This window comes from Rhinatrema bivittatum, chromosome 18 (assembly GCF_901001135.1).
Source record: "Rhinatrema bivittatum chromosome 18, aRhiBiv1.1, whole genome shotgun sequence".
Taxonomy (NCBI): domain Eukaryota; kingdom Metazoa; phylum Chordata; class Amphibia; order Gymnophiona; family Rhinatrematidae; genus Rhinatrema; species Rhinatrema bivittatum.
The window spans coordinates 41926299-41947328 of NC_042632.1; the positions used below are offsets into that span (position 1 = coordinate 41926299).

General features: G+C 43.2%; 1 protein-coding gene across 6 annotated transcripts in view; it reads right to left on the bottom strand.

Moving 5' to 3' along the window:
* The window catches only part of EBF1 (EBF transcription factor 1), a 486294-nt gene that overhangs the window by 157908 nt on the left and 307356 nt on the right, over nucleotides 1–21030 (bottom strand). For 4 of the 6 annotated variants that reach the window (XM_029583770.1, XM_029583767.1, XM_029583771.1 and 1 more), the window contains exon 8: nucleotides 11681–11822. In XM_029583770.1, the coding sequence (XP_029439630.1) occupies nucleotides 11681–11822 (142 nt within the window). The remainder of the gene's footprint in view (nucleotides 1–11680; nucleotides 11823–21030) is intronic. The other 2 variants (XM_029583772.1, XM_029583769.1) reach the window with 1 other exon arrangement.

Below are 21030 nucleotides of genomic sequence, written 5' to 3' on the forward strand. Positions count from 1 at the left end.
AGGCTAGATTGGAAATCCTAGAGCAGCTAAGGGAGACAAAAGAGGTATATCGAGGAGACCTTCAGAGACAGAGTAGAGAAGTTCCACCTCCAATCTGGTAGCCCCTGTGCTGCTATGGAGGAGAAAGGTCACCTGGAAGGAGAGCATCAGCTTGATGAGGCAGGAAGCAATCCTGCAGCTAGGACCTGCCGTCAAGGTGATGTAGTATCCTCTCGCACCGAGGACAGGTCTCCAGGGGCACATGCCCAGGAGGGAAGGGTAAGGATGGCCGTTATAGATGGTGATTCAATTATTAGGAAGGTTGATAGCTGGGTGGCTGGTGGATGTGAGGATCGCTTGTAACTTGCTTGCCTGGTGCGAAGGTGGCAGACCTCATGCATCACATATATAGGATTTTAGACAGTGCTGGGGAGGAGCCAGCTGTCTTGGTACATATGGGTACCAATGACATAGTAAAGTGCAGGAGGGAGGTTCTGGGAGCCAAATTTAGGGTTTTAAGTAGAAAGCTGAAATCCAGAACCTCCAGGGTAGTATTCACAGAAATGCTGCCTGTTCCACATGCAGGACCGCAGAGGCAGGCAGAGCTCCAAAGTCTCAATGCGTGGATGAAATGATGGTGCAAGGAAGAGGGTTTTAGATTTGTTAGGAACTGGGCTTCATTTTGGGGAATGGGGACCTTTTCCAAAAGGATGGGCTCCACCTTAACCAGAGTGTAACTAGGCTGCTGGCATTAACCTTTAAAAAGGAGGATAGCGCAGCTTTAAACTAGATGATAGGAGAAAGACGATAGTTGTTCAGAAGCGTATTGTTTGGAATGATGTATCTTTGAAGGGTACTATGAGAACAGGGAAAATAGGGCATCACAGTAGAGAGGTTGCAATAAATACCAAAGGGGACCAGGTGCCTTTAAGTAAATGCAGAAAGTTCAAAGTTACCCCTGTCAACTGATGAGCAGGTTGTTAATACAAACAAGAAACATACTTCTAAATGTCTATATACAAATGTTAGAAGTCTAAAAAATAAGATGGGAGAGTTAGAGTGTATAACACTAGATGAAGAGGTAGATATAAATGGCATCTCAAAAACGTGGTAGAAGGAGAATAACCAATGGGATACTGTGATACCAGGATACAAATTATATCAAACTGATAGGATGAGTCAAATTGGTGGAGGGGAGGCACTGTATGTTAAAGAGAGCATTGCGTCAAACAGGATAAAAGTTCTGCAGGAAACAAAATGCAATGTTGAATCTTTATGGATAGAAATTCCAGGTGAAAAGGGGAATAAAATAGTAATGGAGGTGTATCACCATCCACCTGGCCAGAATGAACTAACAGACAAAGAAATGCTAAAATAAATTATGGAAGCTAACAAAATCAGCAGCACAGTAATAATGGGTGATTTCAATTATCCCAGTACTGTCTGGGTGAGTGTTACGTCAGGACATTCTAGAGAAGTAAAGTTCCTAGATGAAATAAATGCTTGCTTCATGGAGCAGCTGGTACAAGATCCAACTAGAGGGGAAACTATTTTAGATCTAATCCTTAGTGGAACACAGGATTTGGTGCAAGAAGTAACAGTGTTAGAGCCACATGGCAATAGTGATCACAACATTATCAAATCTGACTTAATAACTGGAAGGAGCGCAAAAAAGAAATCTACTATGACAGCATTTAACTTTCAAAAAGGTGACTATGATAAAATGAGGAACATGGTTATGAAAAAACTGAAAGGAGTAAGTGCAACAGTTAAGAGTTTAGCTCAGGCATGTATGTTATTTAAAAATAGAATATTGGAAGCCCAGACAACAGGAACAAACTAAGGTCAGGGCAGGCAGCAATCCAACAAAGTCAAAGGGGGTCCGAAGTCGAGCCAGGAATTCAAAAACGAAGCTGAGGTCCAAGCAGAGGTCAAGCTGAGGAGTCAATCCAGAGGGAGGAAGGCTGGGCAGAACAGCAAGAGGAATGAAGACAGACAAGGGACCTCCAGACGAAGATGCAGGACCACCGAGGAAGTAGGAACCAGGAACTGAAGACAGGAAACAGGACCACAAGCAGGATCAGGAACCAGTATCAATATGGCAAACAACTACCCCAAGGAGTGGGACCTACTGCTGAGGCATCTGAGGCCGGTTTGGGTCAACCTTAAGTAAGGAAGAACCAGTGATGTCATCCGCGGGTGCCGTGGTGGTTTTCTTGCTACGGGCCCTTTAAAAATGGCTGAATTGTGCACGTGCCTAGGGATGCCCTGCTCAGCTGAGCGGCATCCCCAGTACGGTGCAGCTCGGCCATGAAGCAGCCTGCCACGTCTTCGTCCACAAGACTGTCACAGCGTCAGTGGCCATCCTCCGGTTCGGGACAAGAGGTGAGAGCAGCCGACTGTGGAGCCGACCTGCGACTGGCCAAATGTAACAATATACCCATCAATTAAACACAAAAGTGAAAAGATTGTCTGCATTAGACCAAAACAGTAAAAAATTACAAATCTATTAGAAGTAAAGCAATATAGTGGACCATTATAATAAGCACTACCGGTCTACGACCTTCATTGCTTTCTCAATAATCATCTGTCCAGTAAGGTGTGTAACTGCATTTTATGCACATAAATGGCTTTTGAAAATTGCTATGATAGTATGTCAAATTTAACGTGTACCTGAATGGAACTTGCCTTGAGCTACGCATGAAAAGGTATCATTCTAATTTTAGCACATACTCACTAAGGGGTAGATTTTAAAAGGTACGCACACACATGGACAATTCAATGGCATACATTGTAGCAATTTTCAAAAGCCCACCTCCGAGGGTAAAGTGCTTTTTACACATGCAAATACCAGTTTTTAAGTACGTAAATGCTTTTGAAAATGAGGCCCTTAGGTTTGTATGCATAGTACACTATTTTTAGCACGTGCAAAACAGCCTTAACATGCACATTACAATTTATTGCACAGGCCCATTAGCCCGAGTATCTAAGACAGACAGAAATAGTTGGACCAAAAAATATAACTGATTAAAAATAAATTACTTTAAAATCGAGATACCCGTTTCCCTGTCAGTCTGGGTGATAAGTCTCTAGAATGCTTTATCAGTGGATCTGAGAAATCTTTCATAGATGTGTCCGCCCATAAACTAGAAATAGCTGGAAATAATTTCAGATGGATACAGTAAAATGTTAAAATGCAAAACCAACCTTGGATTTCTAGAACAGCTGGAAGAAAGCCAGCTATGATAGGCAAATGTCTTTATTCCATCCAAACCGTGTGACCTCAATTCTACAGAATCCCTGAGTCATACAGACAGATGACTATTCAGAGGTATTTGATCTACAATATTTTTCTAAAGCTGCTACAATGATAGTTAGGGTGGATCAGGGCACATTTGATTCTCTCTCATGATTTTTAGCTCCTTTTTTTTTTTAAATCACTTTATTTGTCTGTATGTGTTCACATTATCTCCTGAACCTTTCAAACAAGATAGGTTTGACTCTATAAAAGCTAGAAACCAGAACAACATTTCCCCATAACACATATGGATCTAAACCAAATTTGAAAAATAAAAACCCTGAAAAACCTGCTCTGCAGTTCTTTTCTTACTTTTTTTTTCCACATCTCCAAAAATTAAGGAATTGAGTATAACATAAACTCTACTACATGTAAATTATAGAAAGGGATCACAGCAAACTCCCACCACTTTCTGATAGCCGTAGTCCATTTCAATGTGGAAATTCAGCCTCTAATATTGCAAGTTGATTTTCAATGCATCTAAACATAATTGTTAACTATAAGGCAAAAATCAGATTAAAGCTGGAAAAGGAGAGGAAATACACACTTAGGCTGTTCAGCGTGCTAAACAAAAAAAAAATAGGTTGCCATACGCTAATGGCCTAGCATGCACAATAACCTACAAACCTTATGGCCGAATTTTAAATCGGCCACACGCGCAAATATTGTCACTTTCGTGCGTGGCCGGGCCATGCACGCACCGCGCACATTTTCAAAAGGGCTCGGCCACGCACATAAGTGACAATATTTGCGCGTGTGGCTGATTTAAAATTTGGCCATAAGGTTTGTAGGTTAATGTGCATGCTTGGCCATTAGCATATGGCAACCTATTTTTTATTTGTTTAGCACGCTGAACAGCCTAAGTGTGTATTTCCTCTCCTTTTCCAGCTTTAATCTGATTTCGTTGCCTTATAGTTAACAATTATGTTTAGATGCATTGAAAATCAACCGCGATTTTAGAGGCTGAATTTCCGCATTGTAATGGACTACGGCTGGAGCTCACGAACCTGAGGCCGGCCAGGACAGCAGCCATTAGCCGTTGTCCCGGGGAAGCGCACGCCGGCAGTTGGCTGGCGCACATAAATTACTTCAGCTCGAGAGCTGAAGTAAATTGAAAAACAAAGAACCCCCCCCCCCCAAAAAAAGGTAGGGTTTAGGGGGTGGAGAGGAGAGGAGAGGGGAAGAGGGAAGGGGTTTAGGTAGGGGGATAGGGAAGTTCCCTCTCGGTCCATTTTTAAATTGGAGCGGACTGGGAGGGAATAGGGGAAGGCCTGAATATGTCGGTGCACATGTCCATGGTATTTTATGGCATGCGTGTGCCGGCGCGCACATGATATAAGATCGGCCCGTTCATGTGTGCGCGCCGGGAAGCGTGTGCACATGGACGCATGCGCGCACCTTTTAAAATCTACCCCTTAGTGAGTGCGCGCAAAAATTAGAATGATACCTTTTCATGGGTAGCTCAAGGCAAGTTCCATTCAGGTACAGCAGGTATTTCACTGTTCTTGGAATTTCAAACTAATGTAATGGAGGATGAAGTGACTTGCCCATAGTTACAAGGAGCAGCAGTGAGCTTGAACCCTGGTTTCCCCCAGATTTTATCTATTTATTTCTAAACATATGATACTCTGCTTTTCCAAGCTAGACTCAAGGTGGATTACAATCAGTTCATGGGCTCCTTACATTGGCTGCCTATAAAATGGAGAATGCTCCATAACAGAGGTTCCCAAACCTGTCTTGGAGGTCCCCCCACCCCCCAGCCAGTCAGGTTTTTTCTGACTAGGACCAGGAGCAAATATATTAAATCACTGAGTACCTGACTGAAAGTAGCAGACAGTTAAAATCTTGTGTTGTTTATTCCTGATTGTTATTATGTTTTTATGATTATGTACGTTTTTATCTCCCTGTACTCCGCCACAAATATTTTGTGTGATATGCGCAGGTAATAAATGTTTTAAAATAAATAAATGAATGACAAATGTATTACTGTTTATAATAGCGTAGGGACAAACATGAAAGTGGGGTGTATATATAAATATAGAAAGAGGTAGGAAGGGGTTTGTAATTGGTCATCTTGGATTAACAAAAGATGTGGTAACAATCACGGGTCTTCTAGGAAGATTAGGGAGCCTGGATAGTAAAAGGTATATTGAATTAAGTTAGCCAGGAAGGGGATGATAAAGTGGTCTCATGCTCATATCCAGGTAGCCAGTTTTTGCCTCCTACTTTAACCACTACAATATGCTTCCAGTCCAATAGAAATTAGGGATATGCATTCATTTGAATCAATGTAGATAATATAAAAAACATTATCTATGCCATTTCATTTCATATTTTAAATGAAACGATAGAAAAGGACATGAAAGTTTGTGTTTCATTTCTATTGTTTTTCTTTTGCACGCACTGTTTGCAAATAGTGCGCACAGGCACCTAAGACAAATGGCGGAAGCTAGAGGTCCAGGGAAACCCCACCACCACCCCTGGACATGGCTGGTTCCCGAGGAAAAGTAATTTTTAAAAAATAAAATTCCTGTCCACAGGTCCCGCTCCTACCCCCAGCCCCTACCCTTTGTTAAAAAAATTACCCTCCTCCCCCCCCCCCCCGAACCTAGCTCCCCCATGGCCCACCCTAGCCCACCCTCCCGACCCCTTCCCGGACTCACAAATTGTGCCTGGTGGTCCTAGTGGGGGCTGAGTCAGCAGCGATCACTGGTGTCTCCTGCGCCACTTTAAAAAGGACGCTACAGCTGCACCTGAGGCCAGCACCGTAAAACAAAATGACGCCGACTTCAGAGCTGGCTGGAACCATTTTCAAAACAAAGCTGGTAGGGCAGGAAGGACTGGAGATTGCTCTTATCTTTTTTAGTATCAAAGGCTCCTCCACCCCCCCCCCCCTTTGCCCGTGGAAGGAGTAAGAGTGGTTTGTGGATTGGGAGGAGGATCAGGAGGGGGAAATTTTGCATTTTTAAATTTTTCTAATTGACTTTTTCAAATGATAGTCAACAAATAAATGAAAATTTTTGGGGGGGAGGGTCATTTTCTTTTCTTTATTAAAAAAGAAACACGAGGGTTTTGTTGCATTTTTCCCACTTTGTTTGTAAATAAATGCACGCCCTTAAATAGAACCTGAAGAAAAATGTTTCACATTTACACTTGAGCAAACAGTGGCCCTGAATGGTTCATAATGGAAAACCCAAGGGCACCAATAAAACATAAAACACAAACCCCAGGAACCATCTTCAGCTGGAAATACGCAGGATTTTAGTTCTGCCATAGGGTGGAGAGGGAAATGAGCTGAAGTGGTGGGGGGTCCTGCTCTGGAGAATGTCCTCAGGTTTTCTGGTTATGCAAATCTCCCACCTTTGGCTGGGCGCTCCCCGCTTCATTAAAAATGGTTTTTATTTTATTTTTTTTGGGGGGGGGGGGGGGAGGGTGTCTTTTGCTGTTTTCCCTCTCCCAAAAATTGTCCTTACTGCTGTGCATCACATTGGGAGATAGCGTAAAAAACAACAACAAAAGACAGAAAACAGCTTACCCGGGAGAACTAACATGGGAGCCTGAACTGCACAGCTATGTAAAAGAAAATACATACCTAGGTCAACCTAGTCACGGGAGGCACAAGTAATGTGAAAGACAAGAATATATAACTCAGTGAAAAGAAGAGGTTAATGATATATCTAGCCAGTGTCACACAGGCGTGCTGAGGTCAGAAGGCCTGTATACAGAAACGTGCGACAAGGTAGCCTAGATCATCCATAGCAAGCTGTGCAAACACAATAACACTGCTGTACCAGAAAGGCATCGGGATCACAGCCCTAGCAGGACTGTCGAGAATAAAGAGGTTGTTGATCACCTGGGACATTCCCATTTCTAGCTTGATGCTGGAAAACCAGACATTATGGTAAAGGAGAAAAAAAAACCATAAGGACTGCTGATAGAAGCGTCAGTACCATGCAACTATTCTGTGGAACTTATGGAAAGTGATAAGATCCTTAAACACTTAGGGGTTGTAGTCAGAGACCAAAAAAAAAAAAGAGGCATAAAGATAAGGAAGTAATCCCAAGTGTATTAACCGCCGTTGGCCTGATCACACAGAACTTCTTGGCACTTCTTGATGTGTTGCCTATACATACTGAACCCGATGAACTCAGGAGCAGGCGCTCTTTGGCACGATGCACGTACTGAGAAAGGCATTCGCAGTGAGTCTGAGATCATTCTCGATATTCTGGTCAAGCTATGCACAAAACAAACCTATTTGGAGACACTGCCCCCTAAAAGACACCAACTGGGATTCAGAGATGGGGAGATCCAAGGCCACACAACATGGCTTTAACATCTGCTCCTTTCTGAATGCTTTTGACATGTCTTTCTTTTGTGTTCAACTAGATAACAGATAAGTACATCTTTAAATAATTCTGGTGCCTTTCGTGTTTACACCTATCATCAGTTTACACCTTGGACTCCTAAACATCTCAAGGTGCCCTCTTGGAATATCCTTCCCTAAAAAAAGACTCAGCTATGTTGTGCCAGGAAATGTGCTTTTCTATGCATTTCTCCTTCCTCCCTGCCAATCGGGAATTACTTTCCACTTGATGCCCGCCTGGCCACTGATTATCTGAGTTTCAGAAAACTGGTTAAGACTTTTCTTTTTTTCCCTATATGCATCACCTTGCACTTATTCACATTAAATTTCATCTGCCATTTCAATGCCCAGTCTCACAAGGTCTTCCTGCAATTTATCACAATCTGCTTGTGATTTAACTACTCTGAACAATTTTGTATCATCTGAAATTTGATTACCTCACTCGTCGTATTTCTTTCCAGATCATTTATAAATATATTGAAAAGTAAGGGTCCCAATACAGATCCCTGAGGCACTCCACTGCCCACTCCCTTCCACTGAGAAAATTGACCATTTAATCCTACTCTGTTTCCTGTCTTTTAGCCAGTTTGTAATCCACGAAAGGACATCGCCACCTATCCCATGACTTTTTACTTTTCCTAGAAGCCTCTCATGAGGAACTTTGTCAAATGCCTTCTGAAAATCCAAGTACACTACATCTACCGGTTCACCTTTATCCACATGTTTATTAACTCCTTCAAAAAAGTGAAGCAGTTTTGTGAGACAAGACTTGCCTTGGGTAAAGCCATGCTGACTTTGTTCCATTAAACCATGTCTTTCTATATGTTCTGTGATTTTGATGTTAGAACACTTTCCACAATTTTCCTGGCACTGAAGTTAGGCTAACCAGTCTGTAGTTTCCCGGATCACCCCTGGAGCCCTTTTTAATATTGGGTTACATTAGCTATCCTCCAGTCTTCAGGTACAATAGACGATTTTAATGATAGGTTACAAATTTTTACTAATAGGTCTGAAATTTCATTTTTTTTAGTTCCTTCAGAACTCTGGTGTGTATACCATCAGGTCCAGGTGATTTACTACTCTTCAGTTTGTCAATCAGGCCTACCACATTTTCTAGGTTCACCGTGATTTGGTTTAGTCCATTTGAATCATTACCCATGAAAACTTTCTCCAGTACGGGTACCTCCCCAACATCCTCTTCAGTAAACACCGAAGCAAAGAAATCATGTAATCTTTCCACGATAGCCTTATCTTCTCTAAGTGCCCCTTTAACCCCTAGATCATCTAATGGTCCAACTGACTCCCTCACAGGCTTTCTGCTTCGAGTATATTTCTAAAAGTTTTTACTGTGAGTTTTTGCCTCTAAGGACAACTTCTTTTCAAATTCTCTCTTAGCCTGTCTTATCAATGTCTTAACTTTAACTTGCCAATGCTTATGCATTATCCTATTTTCTTCTGTTGGATCATTCTTCCAATTTTTGAATGAAGATCTTTTGACTAAAATAGCTTCTTTCACCTCCCCTTTTAACCATGCCGGTAATCGTTTTGCCTTCTTTCCACCTTTTTTAATGTGTGGAATACATCTGGACTGTGCATCTAGGATGGTATTTTTAAACAATGACCTCGCCTCTTGCACACTTTTTACCTTTGTAGCTGCTCCTTTCAGTTTTTTTCTTACAATTTTTCTCATTTTATCAAAGTTTCCCTTTTGAAAGTTTAGCACGAGAGCCATGGATTGCTTACTGTCCCCCTTCCAGTCATTAATTCAAATTTGATCATATTATGATCACTATTGACAAGCGGCCCTACCACCGTTACCTCTCTCACCAAATCCTGTGCTCCACTGAGAATTAGATCTAAAATTGCTCCCTCTCTTGTTGGTTCCTGAACCAATTGCTCCATAAAAATGTCATTTATTCCATCCAGGAACTTTATATCTCTAGCATGTACCGATGATACATTTACCCAGTCAATATTGGGGTAATCAAAGTCTCCCATTATTACCGCACTACCAATTTGGTTAGCTTCCCTAATTTCTCTTACCATTTCACTGTCAGTCTCACCATCTTGACCAGGTGGATGGTAGTATACTCCTATCACAATAGTCTTCCCCGACACTCAAGGGATTTCTACCCATAAAGACTCAATTGTGCATTTAGTCTCATGCAGGATGTTTATCCTGTTGGACTCTATGCCATCCCGGACATAAAGTGCCACACCGCCTCCTGGGTGCTCTTCACTGTCATTGCAATATAATTTGTACCCCGGTATAGCACTGTCCCATTGGTTGTCCTCCTTCCACCATGTCTCTGAGATGCCAATTAAGTCTATGTCATCATTCACTGCTATACATTCTAATTCTCCCATCTAACTTCTTAGACTCCTGGCATTAGCATACAAACATTTCAAACTTTGTTTTTTGTTTGTATTTTCATTCTGCTTTTTAATTGATAGGGATAAGTTAGACTTTTTTAGCTCAGGTGAGGACCTTCTGCTTTTAAGATTATCTGGATACAAATCAGGGTTAATTTATTATCTGGATACAAATCAGATTATCCTAAATACTGGAGATGAGTGCACTGTCATACTGAAGAATCAAGCCAGCAAAACACACAAAAATGTTAAAGGCCCCAGTGTGACTGAATGGATATTTTAATTTTATCATCCAATCCCTAGCAAAGTAGCAGCAAAGCATTGGTATAATTCAATAAGCAATAAAAACAAAAGAAACCAGGTATAGCCCCCTTTTCAACTAGTTCTTATTTTCTTAATTAGGAAGCTATTATTGTTTACGCTTTTGAAAGCAAACAAATCCATTTCGCTCCTGATTTATATTTTATTCCTTAAGAGCTGTTAGTGTTTAAAGTTTCTCAACATTCTTCCTACTTCATATCTCTTTCGCTTCTCAAAATGAATTACTGCTCATCATCAGGACCCCATGCATGTGTACCACCAATAAACTTAAACTTGAACACTGGATGAACAGCTGATGTGTGAACTCTGGGAAGGAAACGTTTAAAAAGCAGGGAAGAGCAGGATAAAAATATAAAAGATTAATTATGTTAGAACAAGAATAGGAGACCCAGGAGGTAAGACCACTCACTGGAGGAGAGTTAAGGAACAGGTTGGTTGATATTCTGTAGGGGTGTGCACGGCTATTTTTTTATTTTGTTTCAACTTTTTTCTTTTCATTTGTTGTTCATTTAATTTCTTTTTGTTTCTTTGAGATGGAAAAAACAAACACATGGAATTAAAAAAAAAAATGAAGCAAAATGAAACAAAACAAAAGTAAAACCTGTCAGGTCTGCAACCAAAATTAACCCTGATCCTGGGCCCTCCCCCAGTCCCCCCCTTCCCAGCCCTCTCTTACCCTCTTGTTAAAAATTTCTTCAACAGTCACTCCTGTCCCGCAACTGCCGCCATTGCAAATGTTATCAGTGGACTAAGGCTGCTGTCGTAAATTTTTTGCCAAACAAAATAGCGCTAGCCAGGCAAAAAATGAACAATAGTGCCGGCCTTGGTCTGCCAGCACCATCTGCGACAGCAGCTGCAGTGAGGCAGGAGTGACCAGAGATCACTGCTGCCCCCTGAAGAAAGAGGTAAGAAAGTTCTGAGGCGGGGAGGATCAAGGTTGGGAGGACCAAGGGTGTGTTTTTGACAGTAGTGACTATCTTTTTCTTTTCTTTTTTTTTTTTTTTAATGGAACGAACAAAAATGAATGACAGCTAGTTTGTTTTTCTTTTTGTTTCATTTTAAAAATGAAATAAAACAAAACAGGAAATCCCTAATATTGTGCATGGTGTTATCTAGGAGTACTGCCTTCAGGCCACTTTATCTGTGAAATTCCATTCAGTAGGGATCAAGGTACACAATGATGGGGTCTGAAGATAGTCTTTTCAATCCAGGGCCCTAGTGGAGAACCCAATCTGTAATAAGAGATTTCCTCCAGCTGTGATGGGGAGCGAACAATTCTAGAAGTCCCAAGCTACATTCCACATTTAAAGCAACAAACGCCAACCAATGAAAATTGATTTGCCTACCATGTTCCAGATAAGAGGGCGTACCTTCAGAGGGGTCAAGCCTCCGAGCCCTCCGCCCATGCTTCGAGTTGTTGTGTACAAACATGTTGTCTGACACTGCCAGGACATGCCCGTCCACGCTGACCGTTGTGGAGACCACGACCTGGAATGGAAGCACAAGACAAGACGTGAAGGATGTATTTCACCAAGAAAAGCACATAGCATAGGAAGTCCCTCCCCCCCCCCCCCCCCCCCGACAGACAGACATCTTTGCAGCTGGAAAAGGCTACATGTGGCAGTTTCTCATAATAAGCATTTGCCTGTGCAGCTTCACCAAAATAAGTTATTGATGACATGAGGCTTTGGCTTCCAAGGTATCTGATGCCATGTTCAATCACAAGTATCCATACAACAGCAGCAGCAGCTAGCACTATTATCCATTTTAATACAATTTATTAGCCTTTCAAAAAATATTCTTAAAGGGAAAAAAACTGCACAAGAGCTCTTGTGTTTCACCGGAAAAGATCCCTCAAGAGATGGCTCTGAAGTGGTTGTATGAGCTGTTGATTTTGTAAATGAAGACAGACAGAGGAACTGCCAACAGTGATTTCTGTGTTAGATCCTACCCATGGATAAGAGGAGAGAAGCCTAGTTATCTTGCTGATTGTTGACATAAGTTCTGAGAAGATTCTTCAGCATGCAGTTGGTCCATTTGGACTGGCCATTTGCTTGGGGGGTGGTATACTGTTTAATAGTCCAAGGAAATGTTGAACATTTTGCAAAGAGAGCACCGGTATTTGGCTGTGAACTGGGTCCCTCAGTCAGAGACAATGTGTTTGAGTAGGCCGTGCAGACAAAATATGTGGTGTGTGAATAGGCAAGTCAGCTTCGGCGCCATGGAGAGTCCAGGAAGTGGAATGAAATGAGCCATTTTTGAGAAGCTGTCGTCTATGACCCAAATGATTGTGCAGCCATTAGAAAGAGGGAGGTCAACTATAAACTTGGTGGACATGTGGGTCCAGGGTTTCCTGGGGGCTGGCAACAGCTGTAACAGCCCCCAGAACCCCTGGGGGCGACAGGGGTCCACATAGGCTTGGACATCTCTTTGCATCTGAGCCACCAGTAGTACTGCTGGATCACAGCGAGAGTTCATGCCTGTCCGGGGTGATCTGTGACATGGGAGACATGGGACCATCTTAGTGCCTTTTCTCTGAGTTTGCGAAGACCACTGACTTCCATGGAGGAACAGTCATGGTGGTGGTCAGGAGGTTCCAGGCTGGGTCAATAATATGTCTAGGAAGTTCTGGAGTGTCCTCTGCCAGGAAGGACTGTGAAAGGCCATCAGCTCTAATGTTCTTGTTGGCTGAATGATACCTTAGTTCAAAGTTGAAATGTGCAAAAAACAAGGACCAGCGAACTTGATGAGCATTCAAGTGTGATATACAATGTCACAGATGTAAAGGAGGTCTCAGAATATTTCATTCATCATTTTATGAAACCCTGCAGGGGCATTACATAAACCGAAAGGCATTACAAGGTCCTCGTAATGCCCATCTTGTGTACTGAATGCCGTCTTACACTCATCTACGGGCCAAATCTGAATCAGGTTTAAGCCCCTCGGAGGTCCAGTTTAATGAAGACTCTGGATCCCTGGAGATGATTGAATAGTTCTGAAATGTACAGCAATGGGTACCGATCTTTCTTCATAATTACATTTAGCCCTCGGTAGTCAATGCATGAGTGCAATGATCCATCTTTCTTAGAGACAAAGAAGAAGGCAGCCCTGCCGAGGAGGTAGATGGCTGGATGAAACCCTGGATGAAGTTTTCCTTGATATATTTAGTCATGGCTTTGGTCTCTTGGATGGATGATGGATAAACTCAATTCCGAGGTGGCTCGGAATTAGGCAGCAGGTCAATGTCACAGTCATAGACCCTGTGGGAGGGCAGAGACTCTGCCTCCGTTTTGGAGAAGAAATCAACATAGTCAGACTACTGAAAGGGGGAGCCCCACAAGGGTAGTCACCATTGGCAGCAAAGTGATGATTCCACTCGCTGTAGGCAGGAGTTGTGGCAGTAGGAGCTCCAGCGGGAGAGTTGTATTGTGGCCCAGTCAAACTGTGGAGAATGGAGTTGTAACCATGAGAGGCCCAGTACAATGGGGTACACTGCTTTATCAATAACATGGAAGACAAAGCGCTCCACATGCAGAAGACCGGTTCATATGGTCAAAGGGGCTGTGGTGAGGGTAATCCGGCAAGGCAGCAGATCTCCATGGATAGAGGAAATGATCAAGGGTGTCTTCCTTGGAATAACAGAAAGCTTCAAGTGGTCGACGAGGGTTTGAATTATGAAATTCCCTTCGGAGCCAGAGTCAACCAAGACCTGGGTGGTAAACTCTTGGGTATTCACAGAAATGGTCACCGGGAGGACCAGTTGAGGAGCTGGGGTTATGAAGCCTAGGATCACCTCCCCAGCAGATCCTAGGCTCAGTAGTTTTCTGGCTTCACTGGGCACTGTGCGAGCCTGTGCCTGGTCCCAGCACAATAAAAATAGGCCCCATCTGGTGGCGTTGCTGCCTCTCCTCGGGGGAGGTTATCCCTGGCCGAACTGCATCAGCTCCTTGGGACGAGCCCGGACTGCTGCTGATGCTGGAGATGGAGAAATGGAGTGCTGGAACTTGGGAGCTAACGTGAGCTGCCTGCACAGGTAACAGAGCTCCCTGGCCCATTGCTGGAGGCGACGGTCAATTCTCCAGGCCAGATCGATAAGGCCATCCAAGGATTCCGAGAGTTTGCGAGTAGCCTTCCATAAAGATGCTGTGGAGCCTGTTCTCTTTCCAGTCCGCCCTCACCCACCTATGCCCCCAACCAAGATACACCAGAACTTCAGGCTTGTCTCTTACTAGATGGCACTTTTGACTGGCAAATTGACTCGGAAAGGCATGTGTTGTTTTCCAGAACTTTGACTAAAACAATAGGATGAAATGACCTACACTTCTCCTTACATTAACAGGAACAGGATTAAAAGAAACCCGCAGAGAGATGTTTATTCATGCGCTCTCCTACATCCAAATATAATAATTGTCTGTTAATTGCAGTTTCGGCTCCTTCCTCATGCTTCCACATGTGAAGCAGCAATCAGCCAGCTCCTGTTTAATCCACCTATTATGTTGACTAATTAACTTTACTCGACAGTTTATTTCTTCCTCCATTATCAGCCCCTGTCAGCCGTGAGCGCACTGCCGCAAAGGGGGACCTCGGCCCCTTTGATTGATCACCGATAGACTGACATGCAGATTAATTTAATTAGAATCACCTCACTTGAGAAATGAAAGACAATGGCACTAGGGTCTAACAGATCTGCTCTCCTAACGATGTAAGCAGTGCCCCCTTCCCCTCTCCCCCCCCCCCCCCCCCCCCACACACACACACAAGGAAGGGATTTTGGATTTATTTGGTGGAATTCTCCTTGTCCCATTCTCTTTGCTTTAATTGTTCTCAGCTTTGAGAGGCTTTAGCTTTCTGAAGATGCAAAGCATTTTGCAACCAATGGGGCACGGCGGCACCTCGGCTCTGAGGAGAGAGAGAGAGAGAGAGGCCACCTCGTCTGAGTCTAGTCAAATAATGATGTCAAGAATGCAGTCCTGAACGCACTTCTACCCTTTTCACTGTCCCGCTGGGGCATAAATGGCTTCCAGAAAGATCTAGGTGGGATAATATGGATTTACATCGCATCTCTTCATCCAAACCGGAGTAGCCTAGAGGTTAGAGCGGTGGTCTGAGCAGCAGGGAAGCCAGGGTTTAAATTCTGCTTCTCCTACTGATGCTCCTTGTCACTTTGAGCAAGTTACTTCACCCTCCATTGCCTTGGGTACAAACTTAGTTTATAAGAGCTCTGGAGCTGAGAAATACCTGAATGTTTGTGCTTAGGACATGAGATAAACACTGTGGATCCCTACAGGCTAGATGATGAAATGAAGAAAGGGGTGCCTGTGGGTAACCTGCATGGAGCGGCAGTTATTGCCCTTAACAGAAACATGGGGGTAACCTGCACGGAGCGGACGTTATTACCCTTAACAGAAACATGGGGATAACCTGCATGGAGTGGCAAGTACTAACCTTAATGGAAGGCATGGGGATAACTGCATGCAACAGCAGTTACAACTTCATAACAGAAGGCATGGGGGTAATCTGCACGGAGCGGCAGTTACTACCACGAGCAATTTGCTGGGCAGACTGGATGGCCCACTTGGTCTTTTGTCTGCTGTCCTTACTATGTTACTATGAAATATACATAAGAAAAATCCATGCATTTTACAAGCACATAGTTTTGGAAACAAATGCATGCAGCCACCTTTGGGAAGGTACTGCCCAATTGCTTTGGTAAAAGGACACTGCAGGAAAGCCTTTGGGTGACAGCAATGTTTTTATTTTTCAGTGGAAAGGAAATTCTAGAACAAGAAGTCATGAAATGAGGCTCTAAAGGGAGTAAGGGAATAACCTCAGAAAATGCTTCTCTACAGAAAGGGTGGTAGATGAATGAAACAGCCTCCCAGTGAAGGTGGTGGAGGCATAAAACAGTAACCGAATTCCAGAAAGGCCGGGGCAGGCACAAGGGATCCCCTACCTGCAAAGGAGTGAAGGGAAAGCCAGAGATGAACAGGAAGACTAGATGGACCCTACAGCTTTAATCTGTTGTCACACTCCATGGTTGTATTACTATCCATGTACAGCCGGGCTGAAACGAAGGGCAGAATGGTAAAACTGAGCTGTCCTGAGTTCACAGAGTCAACCTCAGCACGGGGATTTGAACCCGAAAGCTGCTGGATCTGAGAGCTCAGTCCTAAGCGCACATCCCTAATCTACACCACCTTGTCCTCCATCATCACCCCAGATCTCTGTCTGCTCCCCACTTTTCATCAGCAGCACACAATCTGCAGAGAATCCGACTGGGGGTCACCAGCTAGCTGCAGGTCACCAGCGATAGGATCAATGTTTCCTGCTTTCTTGTTAGCATTAAAAAAAAAAACCCAGTAATGTTTTTCTGGATTTCGACACTTTATAGATAAAGGTGAATTACCCCTGATGGTAAATGGCCTTATAAAAGGTTTATACGATTTCATCCTTAAGGCAAAAGCCATAAAGCAGTGAAATATGGTAAAATGACAAACAGGCTCATCAACGGAAAATGACAAAAATATCAGGTTAGTTAACGAGGAAGTCATTTGACAGTTTTAAAGTGCACTACAGATCTTTGCTAGATGGGGGCAGACTCTAAGATGGCGTGGGGCCCAGAGAGAATCTGCAGGAATCGAATCCCCCCTCTACTGTAAGGGTGAAGAGCAAGGGGAGGGGGGGGGGGGGAGGCAGGAGTGGTGCGGAGGAGATAATCTGCCAGAAGTGATGTCCAAGGTGGTCATACCAATTCATCTGCCGCCAACCCCTCCATACCCCACAGACATCTCTGCTCTCCAACCGCATCTCTCAGACCCTACTCTTATCACAAAAAACTTTTTTTTTTTTCTTAAATAAAAGCTCAAACCCATCAGCAAATTTATGTGGCTAAATTCAAAATTCTGAAAATTCCAATATTTCAGGAAAAATGTGCGGCTTGACAGGTTTGTACGTTTCTGCTCCCCAACAGAATCCTTGAAAGGAGAATTGGATTTCATGATATTTGTCCTCTTTGTGCAGTCTCACCCAGGTTAATTTCTCCATTGTCATATTTTCTTCTTTTTTTTTGGTGGGGGTGGAGGCAAGTTTCCTTCTGTTCCGGCTCAGTCAGAACTGGGGCTGGGATCTGGTACAATGAGCCTTGGGGATTTTACCACTACATGGGGATTTCTTTTCTTCCTATTTTTATATTCCCTCCCTCCCCACCCCCGGCAGCTCACTTACCCAGTCACTGTAGTGAAGGTTCTTGATCGAGGACCATGCACTGGGACTCCTTCCAGAAGAACCCTGCAATCATGGGCCCTACCATCCAACCCACTAGGTGTCGCTGTTGCACAATGGCTGCAACTCCTTGCCCCTCCCACCCCTCAAGGGCTGCGATGCTGCCCCCCTGCAGCAACCCCAGCCCTGGCCAGCCCAGGAAGCCAAAGACAGGCACCAGGAATCTAACCGAGATCCCTCCGCATGGCAGTACACTGCACTGCCACCAAGCCGTCGGGCAGGCCCTCCATGTGATCTTTTAAAAAAATATTTGATCAGCAAGTTCTTGGCCAGTTTTATCTTCTGCAATCTGATATTTCTAATCTTAATCACCTTACAACAATGAGCACTGCCACTTACTCTGCACCCAGTGGGACAGAAAATAAAATAAAAATGTCTGGCACAACTTATCCCCGAGGTTCTGGATTCTTCTGCTGATCCTAATTGGAGCACATTTTCAAAACACAGATCTGAATAAGATGATGATTTTTTTGTACAGTCTTCCGAACTGCTCAACGTTCCGCTAAAACCCGTCTCTTTTTTACAGTTCTGTCTCACATTAGGAAACAATGGGCAGAATTTGCATGTCACCTATTTCTAGTGCAATCCTAAAAAAAAAAAAAAAAAAATCACAAAACGCTGATGCTAAAAATATATATATATCTCCTAGCATTTTCATTTAACTATTAGCCAAAATGAAACAAACAAAAAAGACTTTTTTCCCCCCTTCCCATGATATAAATTACACTTTCTGCAGCTGAAGACATTTGACATAATTTATCTGGAATGTCATTCTGTGCCAGATTGTTTTCTTTTTTTTTTTTTTTTTAAACGGGGAATATTAAATGTAAAATAAACGATTCATAGCGTTTCCGGAGCCCGTGAGATGACTAACAAAGCCAAGGAAGGATTCTGTAAATAGAGACGTTCTTTTAGATTTACACTAGAGGAGGGAAACCAAGTTGGAAATGTCAAATTCCAAATGATAGCCTTAAAATAATAATATGTCCCTTCTAAGCTAGCAACATAGATGCCATTGATGCTGGAGTCAATTAAAAGAATATAAAATCAAATTAAACATTAAGTAGGTCCTGATTTTCTTAGTCTGCAATATTCTTTGTGCATTTCCAAGAATTTTCCAGTACATTTACTTACTTTCTTGCAAAAGAGGCATAGCAACAAAACAGTTCTCACATTTTTGTTTTAATTTTCAATTATTTAGTGTGTAGCGTTTATTACTTTTTATGTTTGTTTAAATAGTTTTTTTTTTTTTAAGTAAACCTCTGTCTATTTTTAAAAGTCCATCATTCTGGCAGAACGGCAGCACCATGTGCTGTTGCATAGGAAACTGGGTTCGGCTCCTGAGCCCGTCTCCGGATCTTTGGGCCAGCAGAGGCTGAGGATGTCTCAGCCATTGCCCTGCAGCGACACCTTCTGGCTGGTTTCAAGATCGCACTTGTACCGGGTTCTGGAGAGAATCGCCTCTTAGCCAATGGACTGTTACTGCACTGACTGGGCTAACTGGGCCAGGGGGAGGGGAATGGAGGTGACAAAGAATAATAATGAAGGAACCTCCCCATCCCATCTCCACTTTGGGTAGCTACAAATGAAGGGAGGTTCTAAATGAGCTGGAAACCAATGAAGAAAAAGGAAGCTGCCAAGCATAAAAGCAACCCACACTCCTCAAAATGCAGTTGCTAGCATTATGAGTTATTCTTCTAACTACAATAATTTAGTATTTTATACAGAACTGATGGTGCAGTAGAGCTGTGTAAGTTACATGTTTAGAAGATCTCAGCACAAAAGATGTTATCAGTAGTGCACCTGTACCAACCCATCCCCAAGGCACCACAGGATCTGGTCCCAGTTTTCCACCCCATCCCTGATTTCTTTAATTTAATTTCTATGTATTTATTGCATTTATTACTTGCCAAATTACTGTATTCTGCAGGTCGCATGCTGATCAGAAACCAGTGCTGGAGAAAGATTTCATGAGGGCATGGAGTTAAGCTGCAGCACAGGGAGGTGAAGCACGACTTTAAAATCTCAGTAGCAAACAAAAATCACCGTGGGGGTCTTCTTGATTGGAAGCCCCGTGTTCTAGGTCTAGGCCTACCCTATCGGTTTTGTCAGGTTTCCCAGTCACTAGCAGGAGAGACAACTGGAAAATAAAAAAGGAATCCTAACAGAGCCTGATTTTAATGGTTAGAAATGCAGAAATTGTTGATTCTCTTGATCTGCCTATCCACACAGAATATATCTTATGGGCCTGCTGGACCCAGCATAACAGATTTGCTCAGTCTTCTAAAATATGCTTTATTCTTTTAGGCCTCAGTTCTGCAAAATTACTGAGCAAAAAAGGCATTTGGACTGGCATGGGAGATGGGGGGAGGAAGGAGAGTTGTTTGGCAATTGGCTTTGCCCCATGGAGATGTACTCCCCTGCATAATTTTTTGCACACTCTGTGTTTTCTGATGCAGAAAGCGAGCCTTTTTCACTGAGGCAATCTACTCATGTCCCTGCAAACAAAGGCAGCAAACACATCTCAAAGAAATGGTCTAGATAGGAAATCTGCAAACTCTTCAGGCTAAGAACTGCATCATGAAAAAAAAATCATTAAAATTGCCTGGCACATTCTAGACCAAGTTGAACAGCATTTAATACAAAAACAGTGCATTCTTCTCTGGCTTTACATGGCTAGGACATAAAGGCATTTAAGGATGAAATGGACTGACGGACTAAGATAAAAACACAAGAGGTGTCACCTAGGCAGTGTAACACCGACAAGAAAACCCAGACCGGCACAGAAGGAAAGGCGCACGGCAAACTAATTCACGATTAACGAGCTGCTGACATATTCACGTAAGTGTGGGGCCAGCTGGGCCCGCCAAATCTCGAACCTTTCCAAATTTTGACTACAAAATGCAGTTTTGATTCGAGGTAAGCAAATATAAAATGATTGTGATCTTCATTTGGAACGATGGTATATAAAACGTCAAAGTTAAATAAATAAATAAATAAAATGGTTCTGAGCTTGGAAGTGGTCATCCAGCAATAATTGTCACTATTTGGTTTGTATTTTTTTTTGTAAACCTGAATCTCAGGTCAACCCTCTAGAACACAAATTGAAACCCAATTCTTTTTGCAACTCGGCATGTCATGGAATATTAAATTTGAGATATCGTATGTGTTCAGCAGTGCTACTCGGGCCTTGGCGATAGTGATGCTGCCTGCCCACTTGACCCAGGCCAAATGCAGTGAGGCCTACTTGCCCTGTTTGTTGGTGGCAGTGCCACTCTGAGGCACTGGTGGGGGGGGGGGGGGGGGGGGGGGGGGGGGGGGGTTACAAGTCTTTGGCACCGCTGCTGTGAGATACCAGCCAAGGGGGTCTCCTTAATACAGACAGTAGTAACGTGTCACCACATGCCACCAGCAA